The sequence below is a fragment of the Pleurodeles waltl genome, chromosome 12, assembly GCF_031143425.1.
Source record: "Pleurodeles waltl isolate 20211129_DDA chromosome 12, aPleWal1.hap1.20221129, whole genome shotgun sequence".
NCBI lineage: Eukaryota > Metazoa > Chordata > Amphibia > Caudata > Salamandridae > Pleurodeles > Pleurodeles waltl.
In genome coordinates this window covers 511,450,274-511,475,631 of record NC_090451.1, presented here as the reverse complement: position 1 = coordinate 511,475,631, position 25,358 = coordinate 511,450,274, and the positions used below count along the sequence as shown (strand labels likewise).

At 45.2% G+C, this 25,358-nt stretch overlaps 1 protein-coding gene across 4 annotated transcripts in view; it reads left to right on the top strand.

Moving 5' to 3' along the window:
• CCDC102A (coiled-coil domain containing 102A) overlaps window positions 1–25,358 on the top strand; it is a 272,741-nt gene that overhangs the window by 143,535 nt on the left and 103,848 nt on the right. For all 4 annotated transcript variants that reach the window (XM_069217331.1, XM_069217330.1, XM_069217332.1 and 1 more), the window contains one exon: window positions 12,150–13,257. In XM_069217331.1, the coding sequence (XP_069073432.1) occupies window positions 12,682–13,257 (576 nt within the window). In that variant the 5' untranslated portion in view covers window positions 12,150–12,681. The remainder of the gene's footprint in view (window positions 1–12,149; window positions 13,258–25,358) is intronic.

Below are 25,358 nucleotides of genomic sequence, written 5' to 3'. Positions count from 1 at the left end.
GGGACAGAAAGTACTGCAGCACCTGTTTGCAAACTCTTCCTCATTTCATCCCAACGAACCCAAAAAAGGGGATACCGCTACATAATCTAATGCACAGCATGTGACTCTAGAAAAGGATTCATGCTGCAAAAAGAAATGGTTACTTACCAGTAGGAGTAGTTTTGCAGCCTGAAGAGTTTTCTGGATTCAAGTTCGAGCCACTGACCTCCCCAGAAATGATGGAAATCAATGCGATCAGGTGGGAGAAGTATTGAAGAAAAAAACCCAGGAAAACAGAAAAAATAGACCAAAATTAAAATGAGATCAATTCAAAGCCAGAAAAGAGAATTTGAAGATGGCTACCACACATAGGTACATCCAGGGCGCCGTCTGACGTCACTCAAGGGATGGACATACCGCAGAAAACACAACCACATTTCTATGACCGCTACAGAAATGCAAATTCTGTGATACAGTAGGGCAAAACCTAGTCACCAACAAAAAGTTCTACCTCCTCTCACGACCTCCAGTTATGGTGACCTGACAGCTTTTGTATCTTTCTGCACTCCATTTTTATTTGCTGAAATTACTTCTTTCAGCAAACTGGTAACTCGTGCAACCTTCCCCTGGGAAACCGGGCTACCACGGTCAGATTGTTAATCTCAGTGCCCAGAAACGTTAACATGGTATTGTGCCCTTTAGTCTTTTCTGGTAGTAGAGATGCACTCTGCTCTTTTGTCAAATTTTCAAACTCTTGTAGTGCTTTAAAACAATTGTCAGTCTTCTGCTGCCTCACAAACAGGAAGTGATCTAGGTAATGGGTTATCGCCTGTGCCTTGATCTAAAGTCCTATGTATGATGCAACTGAAAACCTCAAACAATTTGCAAGATAATGCACACCGCATTGGAAGAGTTTTATCCACAAAAATTGGCTCTCAACCTATATCTCAAGTAATTGAGTCCACTGGGTTCACAGGCAATATGCTAGAATATTAGCCACCACGCCTCTCGCCACCTCCCTACCCAGACCTACCAAAGCCTGGGACATAACTTCCAGCTTCATTAGGTCTTCCCTCCAGGTCTTGAATAATAACCACAGTACCTCCCTGAACATGTCGCTTGACATACCTGTAGAATTAATGATATAACCTAAATCACTAAGCATTTTCAATGCAATAGGTCTCGCATTTACTTGAGTTAGTTATTGGCATTGTAAATTCATAACTGGACTTTTCTTGCCACATAAATTGGTCAACTCTGACTCATAATTTAGTCTTTTCCTCCCATAAAATTCCAGTGGCCCTGCATATAACTGATGCACTTCCATTTACCTTCTTCCTCTATCTGCTGAAAAAATGAAAATCTTGCCATTAAGCATCCTAATTTAAATCTACCATGCTAATTTGAATAGAATACTACTTTCACCACCCCACCATCAGACTTGCTGGCTGGCTAGCACAATTCCCCAAAAAAGACAAGACCACCACATAGGAGAAATACACTTGAAGGGTCACCCAAACATATCAAGAGTGTTCAAACAGTCATAGTGTAATAAGGATGTTAAGATGGCCCAAATCATGGTTATAACTCTAATAAGGAGAGATTAATAAACATACAATTATCATATAAACCTTTATCAGAAATACACTTTTGGCATTAGACTGTAATGCTCAAAAAAGCCCTTCGAGGTCAACATAACAAAAATATCATGTGTAAGAAACATGGTTATGTAACCATATTGTTAGCCCCTTGAGGGCATAACCCCATAAAATAACAGGAGAAAGTAATGCAGTGTAACCATATACTTAGCCCCTAGAGGGAGTTTTTAGGGCTAGCAGGCCTCCTGCAATTGTATTACAAACAAGGCCTTTTAAAACAAAACATCTCTCAGCTGTAAAACAAAAGTTCTAGCCATGAGAAAGATTAAAACGCACTGAATGGTGGGAGGGGTTATCATTTAGAGGTCCACTAACCTAGTGTGAGGACCCAGGGATGAAGTAGACAGAAAGAGCGTCTTGAAAGTGGTCCCATTTCCCTAGGACCACCACAGGCTGAGTTATGAGCAAAAATCTTTGTAAACGTAATGCCCTGCAAAACATTATGGGGTGAGTTTTCATGCTGCAAATATTATAGTATGTTAACGGCAATGCTCAGAACATCCCCTAGAGAACACCACAATAAAATAGCATTTGGAAGAAACACAGTCATATAACCATACAGTCAGCCCCTAGAGAGCATAACCACATGAAAAAAGAATTAGAGAAAGTAATACAGTGTAACCATATATGTAGCCCCTAGAGGGCATAGTGCATTACACATTTACAATGCTAGCAGGCCTATTGCAATAATTTTACAAACAAGGCCCATAAAACATAGCTTCACCTAGCTGTGAAACAAAAGTTCCAACCATGAGAGAGCCTAAAAATATAAAGAATGGTGGTTGGGGTTATTATTTTGGAGTCCCCACTAACATAGGCCTTCATTATGACATTGGCAGGCGGCGGAGGCCACCCGCCAATGCCATACCGCCATCAGGCCGCCTGTGCAGCCTGAACCCCGCCGGCCCAATTATGGTTTCCATGCTGGGCCGGCAGGCGGAAACAGTGTTTCTGCCTGCCGGCTCAGCGGGGAGCAGGGCCTTAGCATTGCAGCTGGCTCCTAATGGAGCCGGCTGCAATGTGGCAGTGCAGTGGGAGCAGCAGCACCCATCGCACATTTCACTGCCCGGAATTCAGGCAGTGAAATGCCCAATGGGACTGTGCATGGGGGCCCCTGCACTGCCCATGCCAAGCGCATGGGCAGTGCAGGTGCCCCCATGAACCCCGCCGGCCCTATTATGGTTTCCCTGTTGGGCCAGCGGGCGGAAACAGTGTTTCTGCCTGCAGGCCCAGCGGGGAACAGAGCCTTAACATTGCAGCTGGCTCCTAATGGAGCCGGCTGCAGTGTGGTGGTACAGTGGGAGCAGTAGTAGCACCCATCATGCATTTGCGCAATAGGACTGTGCATGGGGGCCCCTGCACTGCCCATGCCAAGCGCATGGGCAGTGCAGGACCCCCCCACCCGAGTCTCTCATTCTGCCAGCCTTTCCATGGCGGTGTTTACTGCCATGGACAGGCTGGTGGATTACAATTGCCGGGACTGCCAGGCTGCAGGCTGGCGGCAGCCTTACGGTGTCGACGGTTGGATCATGGCGGCTCCGTCATGGTCATATGGTGGCAGTCAAACCGCCATGACCACGGTGGTCCGGTCACCACCGTCACCCATGCGATCTAGGGACTGCCAGGGTAAAATGACCCCCATAGTTTGGGATCCAGAGATGACAGAATAGGCACAGACAGAAGGAGCACATTATGGTTAATGTTTTGAAGATGGTCACATTGTCTTAGGACCACCACAGGCTAAGTTGTGAGCAAAAATGTTTTGTAAAATTAATGCCCAGCGAAGCATTATGGGGCAAGTTTTCGTGCCACGAATATTTTGGTATGTTGAAATGACTGTAATGCTTAGAACAGCCCCTAGAGGACACCACAATGAAAATAGCAGTTGTTAGAAACATGGTCATGTAACTATATAGTTAATCCCTATAAAGCATAACCTCACAAAAAGAAAATGGTAATAATGCAGGTTAACCATATATTTAGCCCCTAGGAGGCGTAATGCATTACACATTTTCAGGAGTAGCAGGCCTATAGCCATGATATTACAAACAAGGCCCTTAAAACACAAGCTATTCCCAGCTGTAAAACAAAAGTTCAAGCCATGAGAGCACTTAAAAAGACACTGAATGGTGAGAGGGGTTTTTATTTTGTGGGCCCCACTAACAGTGTGAGGACCTTGAAATGACCTAACGGAAAGTGTGTCGTGCTGAACGTTTTGGTGGTGGTCCCATTGTCCTAGGACCACCACAAGCTGAGTTAGGAGCAAAAATGTTTTGTAAAAGTAATGACTTGCAAAGCAGTGAATATTGTAGCTTTCGCTTTGAGGCTTTCTGTTTTACGTAAAGCATTGACCAATTTCAAGTGTTTTAAGGGGAGAGCCACAGAAAATGACTAATTAGGTAACTGTGAACAATGTGAGCAGCACTCCAGTAGCGCCGATCGAGTTTACACTGCTGTGCCTGTTCGTGCTGTGAGTGCCATGGCTGCCATGTAGCACGAAGGGGAGAGACAAAAGAAAAAAAATAGTTTGCCCGCGCTGAACTATATCGGCAATCGTGCAATAATCCATGGAACAGGGGCAGTCTGAGAGGTGTGACGAAAACAGATTCAAGGCGGGGCAAAGGGTAAAGCATTTACCAATGACATCAAGTGGTTTTTGAAAGGCAAGCTCAGGAACGAATGAAAGTGATGGACTTAAGATGGATGGTCGAAAAGCCCATAATACTTACAACAGGTCAAAGCGCTTGTGTGCTCGGCCTAAAAACGTAACCACTACAGAAACATGAGAAAATGCTGAGCAAAACTGAGGAATACCCAGCAGGACCACAACCAGTAAACAGACCTATACATTTTGTTCTTGCCTTGTCACATTTGCTGTGCATTCAGAGACAGAGGTCAACTGTCAGGCTCTGTCTTTCAAGGGAGCTTGGTTATACTCTTCTTTCTCTGACTTCAAATTGAGGGGATTTATATATGACAATCTGGTGGTGTGAAAGGAAAATGAACTGTGTAGTTATTTCAGAATATATCACATTTAGGAAAGTACAAATGAAGTGTGGTGTGAAGAAAATTTTTAGTATGATCAAGAAAATCAATACACTAGGTGATGCCATTTCCACACATTATTATTTGTGCCCTATATCGTTTTATCAGTAGAACTGTATGTCTGTGCAAATATGATGGCCATTTCAATTGAAAATGTGTTGTTTGTAATGGTAGTTTGCTACCACACCATGCGTACTCCACTCTGACACTCTACTCATACTCTACACCCCTCCACCCTAAGACACTCTGTCACTCCACACCATGCTACACCACTCTATTACACTCCACTGTAAACCACTCCATTCTAGGCCAGTCTGCTGTACCCCACTCCGCTCTATGCTTTGCCACTTTATGCCACTCCACTCTGCAATACTCTGTGCTACTCGACTTTACTACAGCCCATGCAATTTTACATGGTAATGTAACCTAGCAAGACAAGCATCTGCCTAGTATGGAATAATAATAATTTTGCAATTACATTATTATAGCTGAACAGGTTCGCTGGAGAGGACAGCGATCCCAAGTTCAGTTGTAAATTACAGGCACCAAATTTGGCTGACAACATAAATACCAAACATTTCAACCAAATAATATAAAAAAGTACATCAGAAGAAATTACATTCTAAAACATGAATGGCTTACCGACAAATACTGCGTTCCAAAATAAGCAAATAATGTTAAATAAACAGTTCTTTGAGGAAAAAAAGCAGAAGAACCTAAACCACTAAAGAGGTGCTGGGCTGCTGCAATTCTGCATTCAGAACTAGTATTGGCAAAGCTAATAGGTCTGGTGTTGACTGGTGTTTTAACTGCTATTTTCACCTAACTATAAATCCCCTTTAACCTTAGTTTTTTTTCAGTGAATTGCTAAGATCTTTTTTTTATGTAAAGTGGGATGTTGTTACAATTCCTAACTATAATGTCACGTTAACCTTTTTTCCAGTGAATATCTGCGTTTTTTAATGTAAATCAGGATGTCCATTGCTGTGTGTGGCATGGGGTTGGCTGCAGGGCCTGGCATGTGACCAGGTCCTACACCCAATCCCTTGCTCGCAGTCAACCACCCTACTTTGCATGACCTGCTGCCAGGCCCTGCACTTAACCGCTGCAGATGCCAACCCTCTTCTTTTTAAAATTTGTTTAACCCTCGCGGCTCCTTGGCTCGCCCGTGAATCCCCAGGGTGCTGCATTGGGCTTTTCACCGATCTGTAGATCCACAGAGTCCAAAAGAATTATATTTTTTTATTTGCCTCCGCCCCCCATCCCCCTTTACAAGGTTCAGTGGGACGAGGTGCCCTTACCCTGCCCCCTTATCCCTTATATCTTATTATATTGCCACATGTAGAACTCTGGGACCATTATAGTGTTTTCAGTCATACCTAAGGTACCACAGAATAAAGGGCACCCCTCTGGTATACTTCAAGGTATTTTTTTTAAATATCAGGATCCCTATTTTAACCAGAAGATCAGAATATCTTAAGAACTCCCTTAACAGAGCTGAGGTTGAGTCCGCCCTTGTAGTACCATCTTACCAGGATTGCGTGAAGTGGCCAATGATGAAGCATGCCACATTACGTGGGTGAGACCACCTCATCCAATATATTTTTATTGGTTGGTCACCTAGGGTTGGATTTTCAGTAGGGAGACAGTAGCCCCCTTTAGAAAATCTCTCACTGCACTCTTTTGTGTTCATGGGACCCAACAGACACCCAAGAATTGTGCTTTCACTGCTCCTGAGGGGACCCCCCAGACCTGTGTGCAATTGGTCTCTATTGATTCCTTAGGTTGCTCCACTGCCACACGTAAGTGAACTCCTCAGACTATATAGGTAGCAAGGCTGGTTGTGTATTGTCCCTTCATAAGGTCTCCTACCAGCAACTCCGGGACTGAACCTGTAGGCTGTATACCAAGGCTGGTTGAACTGACCGTTCTATGAATTTCTTCTCTGATACTCTTGGGCGCACTGCACACCAGCATACACCATGGCTTGCTGCATAATGCCTATATCTATAAGTCTCTCTCTGCTACTTCTAGTTAGACGTATCAGAACATATGCTCTGGTTGGTTTATACATTGCTCACTCCGGGGGATCGTTCCAGTGGCGCTTTTGCTGTGGTGGCTGTATAATGCCAGTTTCATTGGATTACTTTCTGCCACTCCTGAACTGATTCCTCACACTGTATTCCATGGTTTTGTTTCCTGCCCATTTCCATGCTTCTCTCCACTGCCACTCCTGGGAGGGGTTCTCACGTCATATACAAAGACTCCTTATGCAATGCCCAGTCCTACTGATTGCTCATGCCACTCCTTTGTGGACTCCTCAGACAACATAGCATGGCTGGCTGAATCCTACTCCCTCCAGCGGGTAGCTCCTGTGACGCTCTTGGGTGTCTTCATTGGATCCTGCTGCATGGCTGCTTGTATATGGACAGTCCTTTGGACTCCTCTGTTGCTGCTCCTGAGTGAACTGCTCAGGACATTCTATGGCTGCTTATTTAATACCATCTTTCTGCAGTTGATCCTCACAGCTCTTCTTGGCAGACACCTCAGAGCACGTACCATAGCTGATTTTATAATGCAGATTCATACGAGTTGTTCTCTGCCACACTTGAGTGGACTTCTCAGGCATATCCTGTGGTTGGGAATATAACCGGTTGTTACTCGATGCTCATTCCTATACGTTGCTACCTGATACCTGGCTGGTTGCGCAGTGTGGGAATCGGCCTTAACAGCGCAGTCCTTACCACACAATACCTTTATCGTGCAGATAAGTAATAGTAGCTTTACTACCCATGCGTTTACCATGGGGTAAGTATTTTTTTAAATAACATAATTATTGTGTTTTTAAAAAATCCTACGGTTTGGTGGTAAAGCAAGGAAAGGGTAATTTTAGGGGTTAGCAGTGGTTAGTGACAAAGGGAGGTAACCAGTGCTTTAAATGGCCAGATACTGTCTAGTACTGAGTACCTGCACGTCTTTAATTTGACAGGGAGAGTACTTGAACTGCTGCAATACATTTAATGGGAGAGTACCACCACTTCTCAGGACCAAAGAGGTACTCTGAATAGTGAGTACCTGCACTTATATTTTTCCATTTAAAGCACTGGAGGTAACAGTAGTTTTATGGTTATGGTGTGGGTATAGGTAAAGGGAGGTTAGGTGTAAATTAAACACATGAGCTCTTGGGGAGGCAGGGTCCACCCCCAAAAAATAAATAAGTAGAAAGGTAGGTTGGGGGGTCACCCACCCCCCAAAAAAATATACATGCTTCATATGTATTTAGCATGCATGTTAAAGGGTGCATGGAAAAGGCTTGGGTGGGAAGTGTGTGCAGTCTAAAGTCATACATTCGCATAGTGCCCATTCCTATGGGTTACTCCTTTGTGTGTGGTCTCGAGAATATGATCTACAGTTGATGTAAGATTGCATCCCCAAAGGGTAGCAACCTTTGGCCTGTTTCCTACACCCCTTAATCAGTGTGGTTTAAATGTTAGGTGTTTGTATGTGGTATGGCTTCTGTTGCCATATTTATCTCCTGCATGTATAAATAGGCACTGCTACACACTTGCTGCAGTACTGAGCAAGCTCTTCCATACACACAGCTACACAGCCCTAATGCTCTTAATATCAATTCATACAATATCATATAATGCTTAAGCATCCCATGGATTTCTCCTTTTTGCTTCAAATTCAATCATGCAGCTACAAAACATAATAGGACACCAGCGTTCCTCACACACGATAAAACACCAACCATATAGGCCATATGACACGCAACCTCTTCCTCTCAAAGCACTTCCACAGATACCCTTTGTGCCTTATCAGGGGTATGAAACACTCAAAAATGTTAAATACATAACAAGTAATTTCAAGGAGATTGTCGCACCTGTACGCATGTGCACCAGATTGCTGCTGCCAAAAATGGTGAGGTTGGGTAACAAACTGTCACTTCACTACTGGGGCAAAAATCCTTGCACCAAAACTAGCTGTAACTCCCTAAGCGTTGCTTTCTCCACCAACCATGTATCCCTCCCCTGGGCTCAGTATTTAATTTGTAAAAGAAAGAGTGCCAGTGTTGAAAGCTCTGCTCAGAAGCTGCGGCCGCCACTATAAAATGGCTGTACGCTGAATAGAAAGGTGGTTAGTCTTGAATCCACCCCAAGCATCTTTAATCCTCTGCGAGATGCTGCCTGCATTTGCCCCCACCCCGGACTTGGGTATATCCTGGTGTGCAGGCTCACAGTGCAGCGTAACACTACGGCTGCCGTAGTGTTCCGCGCCTGCACTAGTGTGGCTGCGGCCCTCGCCGAAAACAGTTCAGGATGGCGCGGACGGGTCACACCGGGGTGGGGCTGGGTCCACCTGGCGGCAGCTAACACGGAGTCAGAGTCGGTCCCAGATTGGTCTGACTCGGGAATCTTGCACTGTCATTGGTAGCAGAGGCTGAGCATGCAACTACCAATGACAGTGCGAGAAAGCGTGCGTGCCGCTACCAGTGACTTTGCATGACTTCCGAGTCGGGCCCATCTGCGTCTGACTCTGACGTCCGACCTCAAAAGCCCACACCTTCCAGCCCCCAGGAGTAGTGCGTAGGCTCACGCCAGTCAGACGAAGAGGGCTGCAGCGTGTGTGTTGCACTGAGCAGCTTGTTACAGGGAAAAGTAAGATAGCTATAACTGGAGCCAAGTATAATATTTATGTGGTGCATAATATGTTAACATAAAAACAGATTAGAAATTGCTAATCAGGCAATGTCAGCTTTATCCTTCTATTAAGCTTTTGCATCAGGTTTCTCAACCCTTTGCATGCCTGCACTTTGTGATAAGGACTATGCCTCTGCTCTTTTTGACATTGTCAAAAAGGGTCGGAGGATGGATGACATTAAAATCATGCCCCCCCCTTGAAAAAATGTGTGCAGACGCCTATGCTGCCTCCCTTTATCTCACTCTTGCAAGTTCCTTGTTTCTCCATTTGTAACGATTTTCTGCCTTTCCCTTCCTCCTTCTTTCTCCTTCGTGGTTTTCTTTATATTGCCCCCATTGGCAGACACCGGATCAAATTAAGCACTGCCCAAGTCTTGCTCCCTCCTTTAAAACACCTCTTCCAACTGCACAGTTTTTTGGAGTTTTATGTAGCGTGAAATCGGCCCAAGGATATTGGAGCGCTTGACATGAAGACCAGTTTACCTTACACAAGGTCATATTCATTTTAGATGAAGGAGGGCACGAAGAGCTTCAGTGTTTTGCCAAGGACCATGGGCTGGTGGGCTGGTGGGCAGACGCCGCGACTCGAACCTGGTTCCCCAGTTCTGAAGTTAACAGCCATGACGCTCCCCCAGCGATCTGAAAGCTAGCCCCGCCAGCTCCTTCGTACAGCTGTGCTCCCCCTCCACCCCGCGGAGCTCCATGGCCAACGTCCGCTACTTAACCAGCTGTTGCGTCCCCATCAGTTCTACCGCATCTTCGACCATCGTTCCCTCTCAAGCAAACCTTGTTCTCTCGCTGTTCTTGCTGGTGTTTATTTGAAGCAGTCTGTCTTTAATTATGTTTTTGTTTGCCTGGGTCTCGGCGCAGGAATACATCTGGAGCCCCCTTGTCCTGTCTCTGCGGTAGATGAGGGGGCTGCCGGTTGCGCCACACTGTACACAGCTAGAAGCACGCGGCCCCCTCATACAGGACACGGCCTCCCGGCGGCCCCTTGTGGGGGCGTCTCGGAGGGTTCAAGGTCGCAGCAGAAGGGAATAGGAGCAGGCTGCGGTACCGGAGTCCGGGCTTCTGGGGCTGGGGAGTGTTGTTCTTCCAGACTGAGGCCGACTTCCCCTGCCCCTCCACACTTCCAAGTGAGGCGTTCTTCCTCAGTCTGCACACTTCCCCTCGGAAGGACTCCGTGGAGGTTGAACAGTTTTCAGAGTGGGTTGCTGCCATCAGTGATCACCGAAGTCATAGGGATTGTGAACATTCCACGCGTCCCCACAACTCCGGGACAGTGGTGAGGAGTGTGGTAGGTGGCTGGTGATATTTGTGGAGTCCACTATTGCACATATATAAGTAAAGCATGATGTGGTAGCGCACTGTCATTTACAGACAGCACATTTTCCACTGAAATGGCCCTAAATTTGGTCAGACATACAGGTTTTTTTTTAACTAATAAAAAGTGCACACGTGATAATGAGTGAAAATCAGGTTTCAGCAAGTAAGTGTCTTGATTAATTTTGGTCCTATTAAATCCCTTTTTCATCACACTTCAAAATTATCAAAAAAATGTGTGCTTGATTTGTGCTATCCGAACTGCTGATATAGTCTGAAACGTTTATACATTTCATTTACAGGTATTGAAATTGTATTATATGTTACAAAAATGACACCAATTTTACCTGTGTAACACTGCCAAATAGTTCACTTTACAAAATCATCCGGCTTCAGAGTTAAAGTGAACATCAGTCTCCATGTTAAAAGAATAAACAGCATTTGCCAGACTTCATTGCCTGACACGCGACCTCTGTCTTTGAAGCACAGCAAATGTTACCAGATAAGAGAAAATTTAAAGGCACCCTTATTGTTTATTCACCTTCTGAACTCCAGCATGGTTATTTGTGGAGGAGTGGGGTGCAGCACCCCTATCACCCCATACTTCTAGCGACTATGGGAGGACTTCTTCCACTCACCTCTGCCCCTTATCAGGGGCGCATTTCTTGCTCAAAATGCTATCCCACCCAAGGTGAGTACTTTTCGAACTTACATTGTATGGTATTACAGACAAGGACACATTCTCTGTCCTCCACAGTGCTCAAGGTGAGTGTGTTCTCACTTAAAAAACCCACACTGTCCCAGGATATGGTTCTCTCTGCTTCTCACACTGTCCCAGGTGAGTACTTCTTTCACTCCCTTCCATACTGTCCATTGGGGAGTACTGCTCTCCCTGACCTACACACCGTCCTGAGACAGGGGTTACTATCCCATCCACAGAACTGTCCCAGGTAAATATTTCTCCCACTGTCCTCCACACTCCCGTGTGAGTATTTATTCCACTGCCCTCCACATTGGCAGGAGGGAGTACTTCTTCCAATGCCCACCATACTCTCCCAGATAAGCACTTCTTCCACGTCTACATTGGTCCAGGTGAGAACTTCCTTCTCATGATCACCACACTGTTCCAGGCCAGGGATTGTGCTCGTGCTTTGACACTGTCCTCTTCACGGTTCCTTCCTTCGTCTGTCTAGGGCAGTAAGTACCTTCCAGCTCAATAACCATCTATGTGGAAAGGAACCAAAGCCCTTCTTCCTCGACTGCTGTCTGTTGCCATTTTGATAGCAGAACCTTGTAGCCAAGCCCTGCAGAGCCCTCTTTCATCCTCTAGTAAACCGAATTTGACTGTTGCTTTTTAGCAGCTAAGAAGTGATAGTTTAGTGTCTGCATTTCATGCTTATGGCCTCTTTGTAAAGTGCCTCTTGATTTTCTTTCATTTCAGGTCCTGTTGGGTAGAGATGACTCTGCATTGAACAAAGACTTCGTCTGCAGTTTCGAGACTTCCTTGTGACCAAAGACCTTGCCATCTGGTGTGAAGACTCCTAGGCCCATTGCTTGTTGGTGCGTTGGCGGGTTGCCCTGGTTCCCTCGAGCCTTCAACAGACATGCATCCATCCTTTGGAGTAATACTTGAATCACATCTAAGAGTATGCAGACTTCACTGAGCTGGGCTGCAGTCCTCCTGCATAGTAGAGCTGGTCCCACACGATGGAAGGGCAACTGTACTGGTGATAAATATAGGCCCAATTCCACATCCGTTGTACGTTCAGCCAGATCCTAAAAGCTATGTGTGCTGGCTTTGCCCACTTGCTCATCTGACCACACATAGAAAGCTGCTGCTTAACAAAGTATTCACCTCAATTACAAAGATCTTCTGTCTATTGGTGAAACACAGACATTAAATGAGAGACAGGGTCTGTGGGAACCTGGAATATTTGATGAATCTGATATTACCTCTCTGTTAATCCCCAACCATGAGCCAGGGCAACAGTGCCAGCCCAAGGTTGCTGGACTCTCCCCAGCTGAAGGCCAACCTGCTCCACTTTGGGGGCTCACATGCTGAGCACCTGCACATCCCGGACTCCTTGTCCCCTTCCCCTGTCAGCATTGCATCATCACCGGGACCACAAATGCCACTTCTAAGTGGTGTAGTCCTGGATGGTGACTGGGAGAGCCGTGAAGAGCTTCGGCTGCGTGAGCTGGAGGAAGCTCGTGCTAGGGCAGCCCAGATGGAAAAGACCATGCGCTGGTGGTCTGATTGCACTGCAAACTGGCGGGAAAAATGGAGCAAGGTACGGTCTGAGCGCAACAAGGCCCGTGATGAGGTACGTCAGCTGCGCCAGAAGTTGGAGACGCTGACCAAAGAGCTGACTGGCCTCAAGCGTGAGAAGCAAGAGACTGCCAATGAGAACGAGCAGCTGAGGCAAGAGGTCGCTCGGCTGCGTGGTGGTGAGAAGGAGATGGATAATCGGGAGGCCTCAGAGAAGGAGATGGCGGGGTCTCCAGAGCCGGTGCGGGACAACTGCTCAGAGAAGCTGAGCAAGAACAAGGTGAGGTACTGTAAAGGACTCCAATGAGAGTGCACACAAGAGGAAAGCAGGAAGGTAGTGGCCAGTAATATGAATGAGACACGTGGAGAACAGCACAGGTGGGGAAAGAATTATGAGGGTGGGGGGGGGAGAAATCAGGAGTTACCAGAGGTGCAGGAATGAGAAAATGTGAGTGGATGTGTGAGGATCAGAGGGAACAGAAGACAAAATCAACAGGTAAGTGGGATCGAAGTACAGAGAATGGAAGAGAAGAAAGGTAAAGGGGGCAGGTGATGGAGATTATGGTACAGAACTAGGAAACAAGAGTGGGAGAAAAAAGCAATAGTGGTAGAAGCTGAGGAATAAAGGAATGGGAGGAGACGAGGATCACCCTACCATCAGTTGTGACACACAAGTATATGATTGTGACTCTTTTTCTCCAGAATCCCAATTGATATTTATATTTTTTTAAATGCTCTTGGCCTGATTATTCCCCGACCTTAGATTCATAATTACATTTTTATATCTCGCCTACCAAACAGGTAAAAGCTGTCAAGTTACTAAAGTTCTTTTTGTGGGCTACAAAGAACTTAAAGTGAGCTTAGAACCTGCCCACTGTTTTCTTTGGTTGGCTTTATTGTCACTTATTGCTTACATCTTATTCATTGGCTTCCCTTCCTCTTTCCTCTTCTTGTGTTTGTCCCTCCAATGGACATAGCCTTTTACCATCCTTTTGATTGTGACTAGTACCCTTCCAATGCTCACTTTAAGGGTCTATTTTTTTTTAATAAGCAGTCCACGAAAGTGCATATATATGTGTCTTGCTTTTTCCTCTGTGTGCTTCTCCAACCCATCTCCTCAAATATGCTTAGTTCAGTTCTCTCCTTAGTGTGCTTCCCCCATGTTTTGTGTTGCGCTCTCCCTCCTTTGCTGCTTTCCCCTACAATGAAAGTATTTTTATACTCCTAAAATAGTTTTTTTAGATTTACCAATTGAAGTGCCATCCATCATCTTTGATCAATAAAAAAGACACGTCATTCTTAAGATGCGCATATGTGTAGAGGCATGTGCACATACTCAACAATGTATATGCGTGCGTACATAATGCTGCGTACGGCAACAGTTTCCAAATCGACATTCCTTTTTTTTGCCCATCATCAGCAAAAAGCAGTATCGTGAATAGGTTTACAAGGCAAGATCTATTGGGTTTGCCAATCCTTGTTCTGTGGGAAGACATCATACTTACAGGTGTGCAATGGCTTCATTAAAGCTGCTTGAGAACAAATTACATAATGTAGGAACACTACCTTGGCTTTTGCCAAAAGGCCTAGAATATTGCAAATATTAGGGACATTGTTTACAATAATGCCCCAAGACAGCTGCCAGAGGGAATCAATTTAGAATTATTATCTCAGAGGCTAATCAGTGATGCCCAAAGGGACCAGGGTCCTTAAAGTCCTTGAGATTAAGTACAGATGCCGAGAGTGTGAGCAAAAAACTTGTTTTCCGACACTCCCACCCTCAGGGATTCAGCACAGAGCATTGTTCAATCTTTTTGGGTTTGACACAAGAGTGGGGTTTAGGTGGGTCTGTTGCAGGAAACTTCTCACTAGCACGTACCACTTTGTGTTTGGGTGCAGAGAAAACTGTGTTTCCTTGCACCTGTGAGTCTGTCCTATGGGCATCTGGATTGTGGCTAGGTCTCGGAAATTGTCCAGGTCTTAACTAAAGAAAATTGCTGTCAAACGTATGGGAATCCACACTTGGGTTCCCCTTTGCTTCCATAAGCTATCGCCAGAGTCTGTTGCAGGGCTGGTTTTGAATTTAAATCCGTTGTCCTTTTACAGACAGTGATCGACCAAGTGTGAAAGGTTGTTGATAATTTTATTAGTGTATGATGGCATCCTAAATTCTGTGGGTAAAAGACTAACCGAAGAGGTCTTGGCCCACCCAAAAAAGGGAAGCGTACTCGGAAAGCCTACGCCATGACTGATTCATATATTTCTGTTCATTACTGTTTTTCAATAGGCACACTTACACATGGTGGGATGAAAAGAGCTCGAATTAATTACTAAAGGTTTTGATTTAATCCGTCATCTTCTCCCGTCACTTGCGTGCTGTCTATATGACTCAGCCCAAGTAACACAAATAAGCCCACACATAAGCTCCGAGTATTTTGTGCCCTAGGAGTCGAGCTGCAGATCCCTGAGGAGACCCGTTAAAGTTGAAGCCTGTTAGTGAATTGCTGTTGCTGCTTGTGTTCTTACTATAAAGCGATGCGGAATAACACTCCAGGCTACACTGTCCCTTTTGGTGTCAGTTCCAAGACCTACAAACAGGAGGATGGTCCCTGTCTCCAATAGGACAACCGAGGTAGACTAATGGAATGCAGTGTACTTATAGTTATTGCCAATTGGTCAGATTAGTTTATTAATTTCCACCCTGATGATTTTGCTGCTTGCTTTCAAGAGGTAACAAAATAATTGTCACGTTCTTCTCCTGCATGCTGTACCGAACGTCAGTCACAATAAATCTTATTCTGTTTTCATACCAGACCCTACAAACTCTATTTTATGCAGCAGATTCCCCCTTGTATAAAATACCCTCCCAAACATGTACATCATAGAAATCAAAATGGGGGCTAAATGTTTCAATTCAGATAGAACGTGCACCCCGTGTAAAATGACTCTACTTTAAATGTCAGCTGTGAGTTCCCTCTCTGTTCCTCCAGGATAATTGGCAACAGTATGCATGCCATACTTGTCCACGAGAATCAGGCATGATTACATATTAACTACAAACCACCATATTGGGAGAAAGGCCATTTTATTTGGATATGTCTTCAGTTAAAAACATTACGTACAACAGATAAAACCCAAATCCTCACCAATACCTTCTGAACAACCTGGCCAAACCCTCTCGGATAAAGTTCCACCGAGGATAACAAATCCATCCCCAAGAAATTATAGATGTTACACTTTCCTTTTCGCACTCCTATCTCACAACTGTTCCTACCTCTGCTACGTCACCCAAACACTTCATCAGACTTCCACACCTCTCACCAGGTACCCTGGTCCAGCTGTCCCCAGCTTGCCCACCCAGGCCCTGCTCTGTGCTCTCCACCCTGAGGGGCGGATACTCCTGCTCGTGACTCACCACCCCACACCCTCAAGTGCTGCCAACCAGGAAACCCCAGCTTAGGTATTTCCTGCCTCACTCCTCCTGCCCCCAAATCCCATAGATGCACATCAGTCACATGATACAGCGTGAAATCCTCTTTAATATGTTTTTGAGTCAACATCTTTAGACTTAGTCACATAAAAATAAATAAAAAAAACTCTCATTGCCATGTTCATCTTGCATTAGCGCACCCCGCCATGCTCTCCTCTGCACAAATTTCGTCCATACTATACATGTGGTAGTCCAGATATTCTTTATCCTTGCCAAGTCTTCTTTCATTGCCTTCAGTAATGTTAGGCCAGATAGTTGGACCAAGTCATTGTCTCCTGGGCTAATTACTAGGAAACCCTGACAGGCCATTAAAAAACAACAACTGTGCTAGCATGGGCAACAATTGCCCCCCATCTTTTCTCTCTCTTACCCCACCAGTAAACCTCACATCTGCTGCTTGGCAGTCCTAAGAGCGACCACATGGATGGCTGTCAGCGAATTTCGCAGCCCACTGGACCAAAGACTGTCCCACTATCTAAGTTACTGTTTTTCCTGAAGCCGTGTTTTGAACAAAACCTAGGAAATAACATAACAATATTACTAATTAATAAGAAACAAACTTCACTTGTTCAATGCACCTTACCAGCGCCTTACATAACGCTCACAACATCTAAAGCACCACCTCTTAATCCTCCTAAGGTCATCATTCTGAAGTCCTGCTCTTGCTGCCTCTATAACACCTCCGATTCTAAATGAATGTGTGCCAAAATTCTTGGCATCCAAACCCATATGAGAGACAGGCTTTCTTATAACTCCCAAAAGATTAGCTGGTGTAACCCTAGTGTTATCACATTGCAAATATTTCTTCCTCCGCATGAGACCTCAAATTGAAATAACCTTACCACAAAGCCAAGGGACATGCTGTAGCCACCACATTTTGCCTCAACAGAACCCACCTCTCCACTTCCTTTTGATCTGTTTTTGATCTGCAAAGCCATATTGTTAACAGTTTCCCCCTAAATCACCTCATACCACTTCACACCTGGCCTGCCCTCAAACCTAAAGAACTCAGACATCAAAAAGCCCCAATGAACCTCCAAACCATGAAAGACTGAACACATTTGCCTTAAAACTATCAGAACACAAGACTTCATGTAACTTTAGAACAAAGAAAACAATATTGGATCCTTAAAATTCCCTTTTCCTCTGCAAACCTTGTACCAACCCACCAGTACTCTTCTCACTAAATCCCCTTCTGCTGCCATAACCCCAAAATAACTTACCATAAAATGACAACCTTACTAACTTTCCAGAAGTGGAAACTGCTGACAAACCCCAGTCAATCAATTTTCAAACAAAGCGCATCACATCCTCATTACGCTGTTCACATCTCTCTTCCCACTGCGTCTCTGCCTCGCACCGCTATCTCTGAGATTCCCTCCATGCTTGGAAATAGGGCCAGCTGGTATTACAGGACATAGAATGCTCAACCAACCTCAATACCCATTCCCCCAGGGATAACATTTCTGGCAGGAATTCAGACTTCCTCTCCTCTGCTCAAGGGGCCAACTGTCAGAACCTCTGCGCCTGCAAACAAGATTAAAAGTCAGCCTTGTCAAGGCTCTTTCTAGGGAAATGTCTTATCTTTAAAACAATAGTCCAATGTGAACAACTCCACGTAAAACTCCTCAAAAGCTTCAACACCCTTTAATCTCTTGCCTTCTGTATGTTTACCGATTGCGCCACCGTCAAATTTCCACAGTAAACAAGTCTTGTCTGTCCATCAGTTCCTTTCCTCAAACTTCCAGCACCACCAGCAAAGGAAAGAATTCAAGAAAAGCAATACTTGTGCCCTGATTCAAGCAGTGCTCCGGTCACTGCTCAGCACACTATCTTCGATCACAGAAATAGTCAAAACCAGCGGCATCTGCAGCATTTGAGAAAATCTGAACATGTCAGTCCGTTTTATCCTCCTCAAAAAACCTCATCACACCCATGAAGTGAGCAATAAAATGGTGCCACACTCGTAAATCTGCCCAAAACCCCATTCTGTGGTGTGGTAGCACGTCTCCTTAAATGGCCAATCCTATCATCCTACAGACCTTGCCAACCCTTACCACTCCACAAGTTAAATTAAAATGTCCCAAAAGAAGTTGACCCTTGTGCAAGTCCAACTGTCATGCCTGACGTGCCTGCTCAAGTAAATAAATAATCTCACTCACTTTTTCAACTGGTAGCCTAGCCTCCATCTTCAGCCTATCTAGTTAAATGCCAAAGGAAATCAAAACTGTGTGAGAACTCACTGTTTTTTTTCTGGGGCCAGTAGTACCCCAAAGTCAACTACCAGTTTCTGGAAAACGCTCAGCATCCTGGCACATTCAACTGAACCTCCCTTGCCAACAAAAAGAAAGTCATACAGATAATGAGAAACCAGCTTATATATGTTAAAAATAGGGTCTCTAGTTGGCAGTCAGGTTGCACCGTGTTCAAGTAGGGACCCTCACTCTAGTCAGGATAAGGGAGATACCCAGCTCAGATACCCCCTGCTCACCCCCTTGGTAGCTTGGCACGAGTAGCCAGGCCTATCTTAGAAGCAATGTATAAAGCATTCGCACATAATGCACAGTAATACATTGAAAACACTACAAAAGGACACCACACCAGTTTTAGAAAAATAGCTAATATTTATCTATGTAAAACAAGATCAAAACAAGAAAAATCCAACATACATTAATAAAGATATGAATTTCGCAAGAATTAACTTAAAAAGACAGTTCCTTGAGGTCGATAGCTCCACCTGGGGCTATCACGGCATCGTGATCAACAAACCACCAGTTCAGGCTGGCTGCGGCACCGCAAAGACCCCCAAACAGTACCTTTGGAATTGCAGGGTGTTGTAATCCTCACAATGAGATCTGGAGAGTGGTGTCGCTGGTGTCGCAGTGTCAGTTTCTTAGGTCGGTGTGTGGGTCGTCGGGCCCTTGAAGTCACACGCATTGCAGATCAAACTTCGGGCTGGTGAAGTGATGAGCACTGGTGTGGATGACGTCGGGGCTTTGGTGCGACGCGGGACGATGCGACGTGCGGTGCCCACAGGTCACGTTGCAGGCAGCGGCTCGGTGATGGCGTCCATCGGTGTCTGTGAGACCAGGGCTGCAGTGTGAAGTGGGGCGGTGCGATGTCACCAGGTCACAGTGCAGGCAGCGGCATCGTCATTGCTGAAGCGCTGTCATTAGTAGGCCAAAGTCAGCGGTGCAGCACCAGACAGGCTCCATGCGGCGTCCACGGGTGGCTGAGCATACAGGGGCACCTGGTGATAACACTGGAGTCAATGGTGCTGGCGTCGGTGGACCGGAGCTGCAGTGCAGCACGTGATGGTGCTTTGTGTACTTCACAAGCGGTGTCCACCGGCCACGGTGCAGGCAGCGGTGCCAGTATCAGCAGGAGCGTAGTCTTCGGGGATGCCCAGGCTGCCGTGTGAGCAAGGTGATGCCGGAGTTCGGGGCCCACAGGTCATGGTGCAAGGAACAGCTCGGTGGCGGCGTCAGTGGGACCAGGGTTGCGGTGTGAAGCAGGACAGTGCAGCTCCATGTGACGTCGCAGATCACGGTGCAGGGCAGCAGCGTCGTTGGCGGTGCTGCAGTGGTTTTTCTTCCTGAACAGCACAAAACACACAGTTCCCAGTGATGTAGGCAGATGAAGCTGAAGTCTTTGGTGTCCCTGAGATTTCCAACCACAGGCAAACTCTACTCCAAGCTCTTGGAGCACTATGTCAAGCAGGATATACAGCAAAGTTTACCCTTTGCTCTCTTTTAAGGCAGAGGCAGCAACTGCAGGCCAACCCAGCAAAGCAACACACCAAAGGGACAGTACTCCTCCTCCACCTCTTCAGCTCTTCTACTTGGCAGAGGTTCCTCTTGACCCAGAAAGATTCTAAATGTCTGGGGTTTTGGGTCCACTACTTATATCCCCTTCTGCCTTTGAAGTTGACATACTTCAAAGGAAAGTCTCTGTTGTTTACAAGATCCTGCCTTGCCCAGGCCTAGCCCCAGACACACTCGAAGGGGCTGGAAACTGCAATGTGTGAGGACAGGCACAGCCCTTTCAGGTGTAAGTGACCACTCCTCACCCTCCCTCTCAGCACAGATGGCTCATCAGGAGATGCAGTTTACACCCCAGCCCCCTTTGCGTCACTGTCTAGAGGGAATTCACAACAGCCCAACTGTCAGTCTGACCCAGACATGGGATACACAAGCAGGCAGAGGCACAGAATACTTTAAGCAAGAAAATGCCTACTTTCTAAAAGTGGCATTTTCAAACAAACAATTTAAAAAACAACTTTACCAAAAGATGTATTTTTAAATTGTGAGTTCAGAGACCCCATACCTTTAGCTGCTCTCAAAGGAAACTGCACTTTAAAGATAATAAAAGGCAGCCCTCATGTTAACCTATGAGAGAGCTAGGACTTGCAACAGTGAAAAACAAAGCTGGCAGTATTTCACTGTTGGGACATGAAAAACACATCCCACCTTTAACATACACTGCGCCCTGCCCTTGGTGCTAGCTAGGGCCTACCTTAGGGGTGCCTTACATATAGTAAAAGGGAAGGTTTGGGCCTGGCAAGTGGGTACACTTGCAAGGTCGAATTGGCTGTTTAAAACTGCACACGCAGACACTGCAGTGGCAGGTCTGAGACATGTTTACAGGGCTACCGATGTGGGTGGCACAACCAGTGCTGCAGGCCCACCAGTAGCATTTGATTTACAGGTCCTGGGCATCTCTAGTGCATTTTACTAATGACTTACTAGTAAATCACCTATGCCAATCATGGATAAACCAATCACCATTACAATTTACATAGGGAGCACTTACACTTTAGCACTGACCAGCAGTGGTAAAGTGTGCAGAGACAATAAACCAGCAAAAAGACATCAGAATAAATTGTGGGTAAAAGGAAAAATGTTTAGGAATAACCCTGCAAAAAGGCCATTTCCAACACTATCCTGCCTTCTTTATCACCACCCATTGGAATAAAGGACTGAAATACTCAAAATGAGCACAAGAAATCATGGAATCCATTGGCAGTATTCTGTCCACATACATTGCCCCTTCAAATTGCATCCCCAACAACTGGAAATCAACCGGATGAACCAGCATTATGCAGAAAGCTGATTTAATATTGCTTGATGACAAATCCGCTCCAGAAGCACAGTTTCTCACCAACCAAATGGCATTATCTATTGTGGCATACTACTCAGAAGCATTTTCTGGAGCCATGTAAGTGTTCACTGATGTCCCTTCAGGCAAAGATAAATGTTGTATCAAGCAGTGATCCCCTGGGTGTCTCCTAGGGATCACACCCAAAGGGTATACTTTCAGATCAGGTAATAGCAAAACAAACAATAATTTGCAATGCAATAGGTCTCACATTTATTTGAGTTAGAGCTATTGGCATTGTAAATTCAGAACTGGTCTTTTCTTGCCACATAAATTGGTCAACCCTGCCTCATAATTTTCTTTTCCAGCCATGTTTTGGTGGTCATTTGGCAGCTATTGGCATCAGAAATCACAAGTTCTTGAGTAGAGATGAGAAGATGACTGCACTACCTCGAGTTGTGTAAATGTCTGAACTGAAATTGGAAAATAAGGCTGGGAAAATATTTTCTTTTTATGTTAACAGAATGAAACGTTTTGCAAGCATTCTTGCCTTGCATTTCAACAAAGCTCAAATGAAGTTAGCAGTAGCAGAGCAGTCTGAGAAGATTTATGGCCCCAATAAAGGAGATAAGCAAAGCCCTGTGTGTGGATGTTGGGAGGGGCCCTGGAAAGAGAGACTTCAGATGCCAGTCTCTTCAAGTTTCACATCATTGCTTCTAGGTTTAGCTACATTCTATGAGAAAGGGCATATTGTGGCTTCCCTGAGCAGTGAGCTAAACATTTAGGCACCGGGTGCTTCATTTATAAAATGAGCTTATTTTAATGTTACATAAACACGTGCAAAAGTAAGTTTACTTTAGGAATAAATCAATGAGTGCAGAAATAATCGTACTTCAAGAATAAATCAACGAGTGAAAGAACATTATTTTAATGTTACATAAACACGTGCAAAAGTAAGTTTACTTTAGGAATAAATCAATGAGTGCAGAAATAATCGTACTTCAAGAATAAATCAACGAGTGAAAGAACATTAATCAACAGACCCTGGGCAGTGGTAAAATAACATTAAATAAAAAAACAAAGCCTGGGAGATACCTTTTACTAAAGATTTAATGGCAGAGCAAATGTAAATGAGGACAGCACTGGAATAAAGCCAAAACAAATGTCAGCAACATGGGAGGAGGTGGGAGGAACGGAATACTGCAATAAAATGCTGGCAGCTACCAGCCTAAAATACCACAGTGAAAAGGCAGCAACAAAGAAATGACAAAAGTAGTCCGGCACTGCAATAGATAAAGAAACCAAAGTAAAATAATACAGTAGTTGGTCACTGCTCTGAAATAGAAAAAGGAGGGAGAAAAGGGCAGAGCTGACAACTAGCGAGCACAAATTTTTAAAGGACACTGCAACACACAAATGAAATCACATTAAGCCATAAGAAGTATACTAAAAGTATACATGAGGTTGAACGCTTACGCTTGACCTAAAAATGGGCCAAAAATCCTTCCTTCAAAGAGTTTACTTCTCAATTTTTCTCTCACCACCAACGAAAGCTCTTTACCTAATTTCAGATTATCCCCTCAGCTCTGTTGTCGATGACACCGATAACTTAGTCTGAAAAGAAACTTAAAGCCAATCTGCAGTTTTATAGTGGCATCTTTATCTGGATAATGCATCAGCCACCAGAACATTCTGTTTGAGGCATGTGTAGCTGTAGATACACAAGCTTTACATATGCCTGCCATCTAGTGTCTCCCCAACAACCAACTCCCCACTCCAACTTACACCCGGATGCTCACCATCACACACACCCCCATCATACACCCTCTATTCTGTAGTGTTTGGTTGAAAAGGTTGAAGTGGAAGATTGTGCTCCCTCATCCAAGTAGCCTTAAGTTACCTCCTCACTACCTGCTGTTGTGTTTAGGCCACAGATAACTTAGCCGATGACTGTAGTATATCGCCAACCTTAGTTGCTGCTATTGTGGGAGAAAACCCCTTCAGACCGTGCCTGCCTGGGAAGACTCCTTGATCCAGGGGCCCCAAGAGCTGCAAAAGCTCTCTTTCCAATGCCCATATTCCCCCACTAGACCCCTCTTCTGAGCCTTCTCACACCCAATTATATCTTCTGTTTCAGAAAACCCGCTCCATCTTCCCCAAAATGTTCCTCCAAAATATTTTTGTCTTTGACATCACACATCTGGGCCCACTGCAGCTCAAACTCCCTGCCTTAAAGGCTGCAGACCCACTGGAACTCACCCTATTTACATGCACAATGTCTAAAATATCAGTTTCACTCCCTTTCTCCCACAGCTACATTAAAATCCGGTTGAGTGTTCTTGTGGACTACACTCCTCACAAACCATGGAGCCATGATCTCATCATGTTGCCTGGTGGAGCGACCCCTTCCGATCAGAGCGGTTTACCACGTGCTTAACAGCAGCCCGCACAGTATTATCACTCCTTCTGGGCCCGCCCTTTCCCCGCCTGACACTCTGCCTTCTAGACTGTGCGCGAAGCAGCAAAAATACCGCCCTTGCACTCATAACCACCGAGACACTGCCCATGACATAAGCACTTCTGCTGCTTCTCTGCGAGTCCGCTGCTCATGCGGCACGTCCCCCTCACCAGGAAAGACCTGCTCCCTCTAGCAACAATGGAAATCTCTGTACCTGACCTTCTATGGCCCCCTGCTCCTCCTACACTGCCTCCTTGGGGGCCTTACTGAACCAGGCCCGCCAAAAAAAACAAGCCTGATTTGATCATCCCTGCGAGCTGCGCACAAAGGGCACAGTGCTTCCCTCACTGCCTCACTGTTCTCCATAATCCCACAATAAAACTTCACCCAAAAGACTAATCAAATGTAACTGCTCTCGAAGCACCTGTATACTAACTGCCCAGCTGATCGATGGTCAGCCAAAGAGTCCGGCCCTTAACTCTTACCCCACTTACAGAAGTATAACTATATCCCCCAATCTCCTTTTTCCTCCCCTAACATATCCGTATACAGGCTCTCCGGCCCGTTTCACATGCCTGCATTATTGTGGTGGGAGAGCGGCATGCTCCCTCCAGATCCCACGGTCTATCACCTTCCTCCTCGCAAAAGAATACGTTCACATAAAGTATGCATTAGGCAAATTAATATCAGCAATGTCTTGAAAACGAGGACAAATCATGATTCTCCAGTTCTATACTTAAGAAACAATAAAAGAGGGCAAGTGCGGGCAAATAATCTTGAAATGAAAAAAAGACGACACCAGCTCCGCTCCGTTGGTCAACTCTGCCCAACTGGAAATATGAAAGAATGCACTGTCCCAATAACAATGAACCTAAAGTACCATCCAGTTCTTTGGCAGACAAACCCTATTCCTGGTGAGCTGCCTTCTATACCATGATTGGCCACCCCAGCCATTTGGGGAAAACAACACTAAGTTAGGGTGGTGATTGAAGAATTACTTGTACATTACCAGCCAAACCACTTCATCTCACTTCGCCAACAAAATCAGTGTTGTAACACATTAAGTGAAGATGCAACTGCACCAAAATACATAGAAAGGTTACCCCTCGCTTTCCACAATCTGATCTTTTGCACACGATGGAATGATTAAATTAATATAAATCTACAACAATTTAAAAAACACAACCAGATCAAGGCTGTAAGTCATTAAGTGAAAGTGCAACTTAACCAAAATACATAGAAAGGACACCCCTCGCTTTCCACAATCTAATGTCTTACAGTGTGATGGTATATATATGTAACTCCACAACAATTATAAACACATATGACAGTCAAT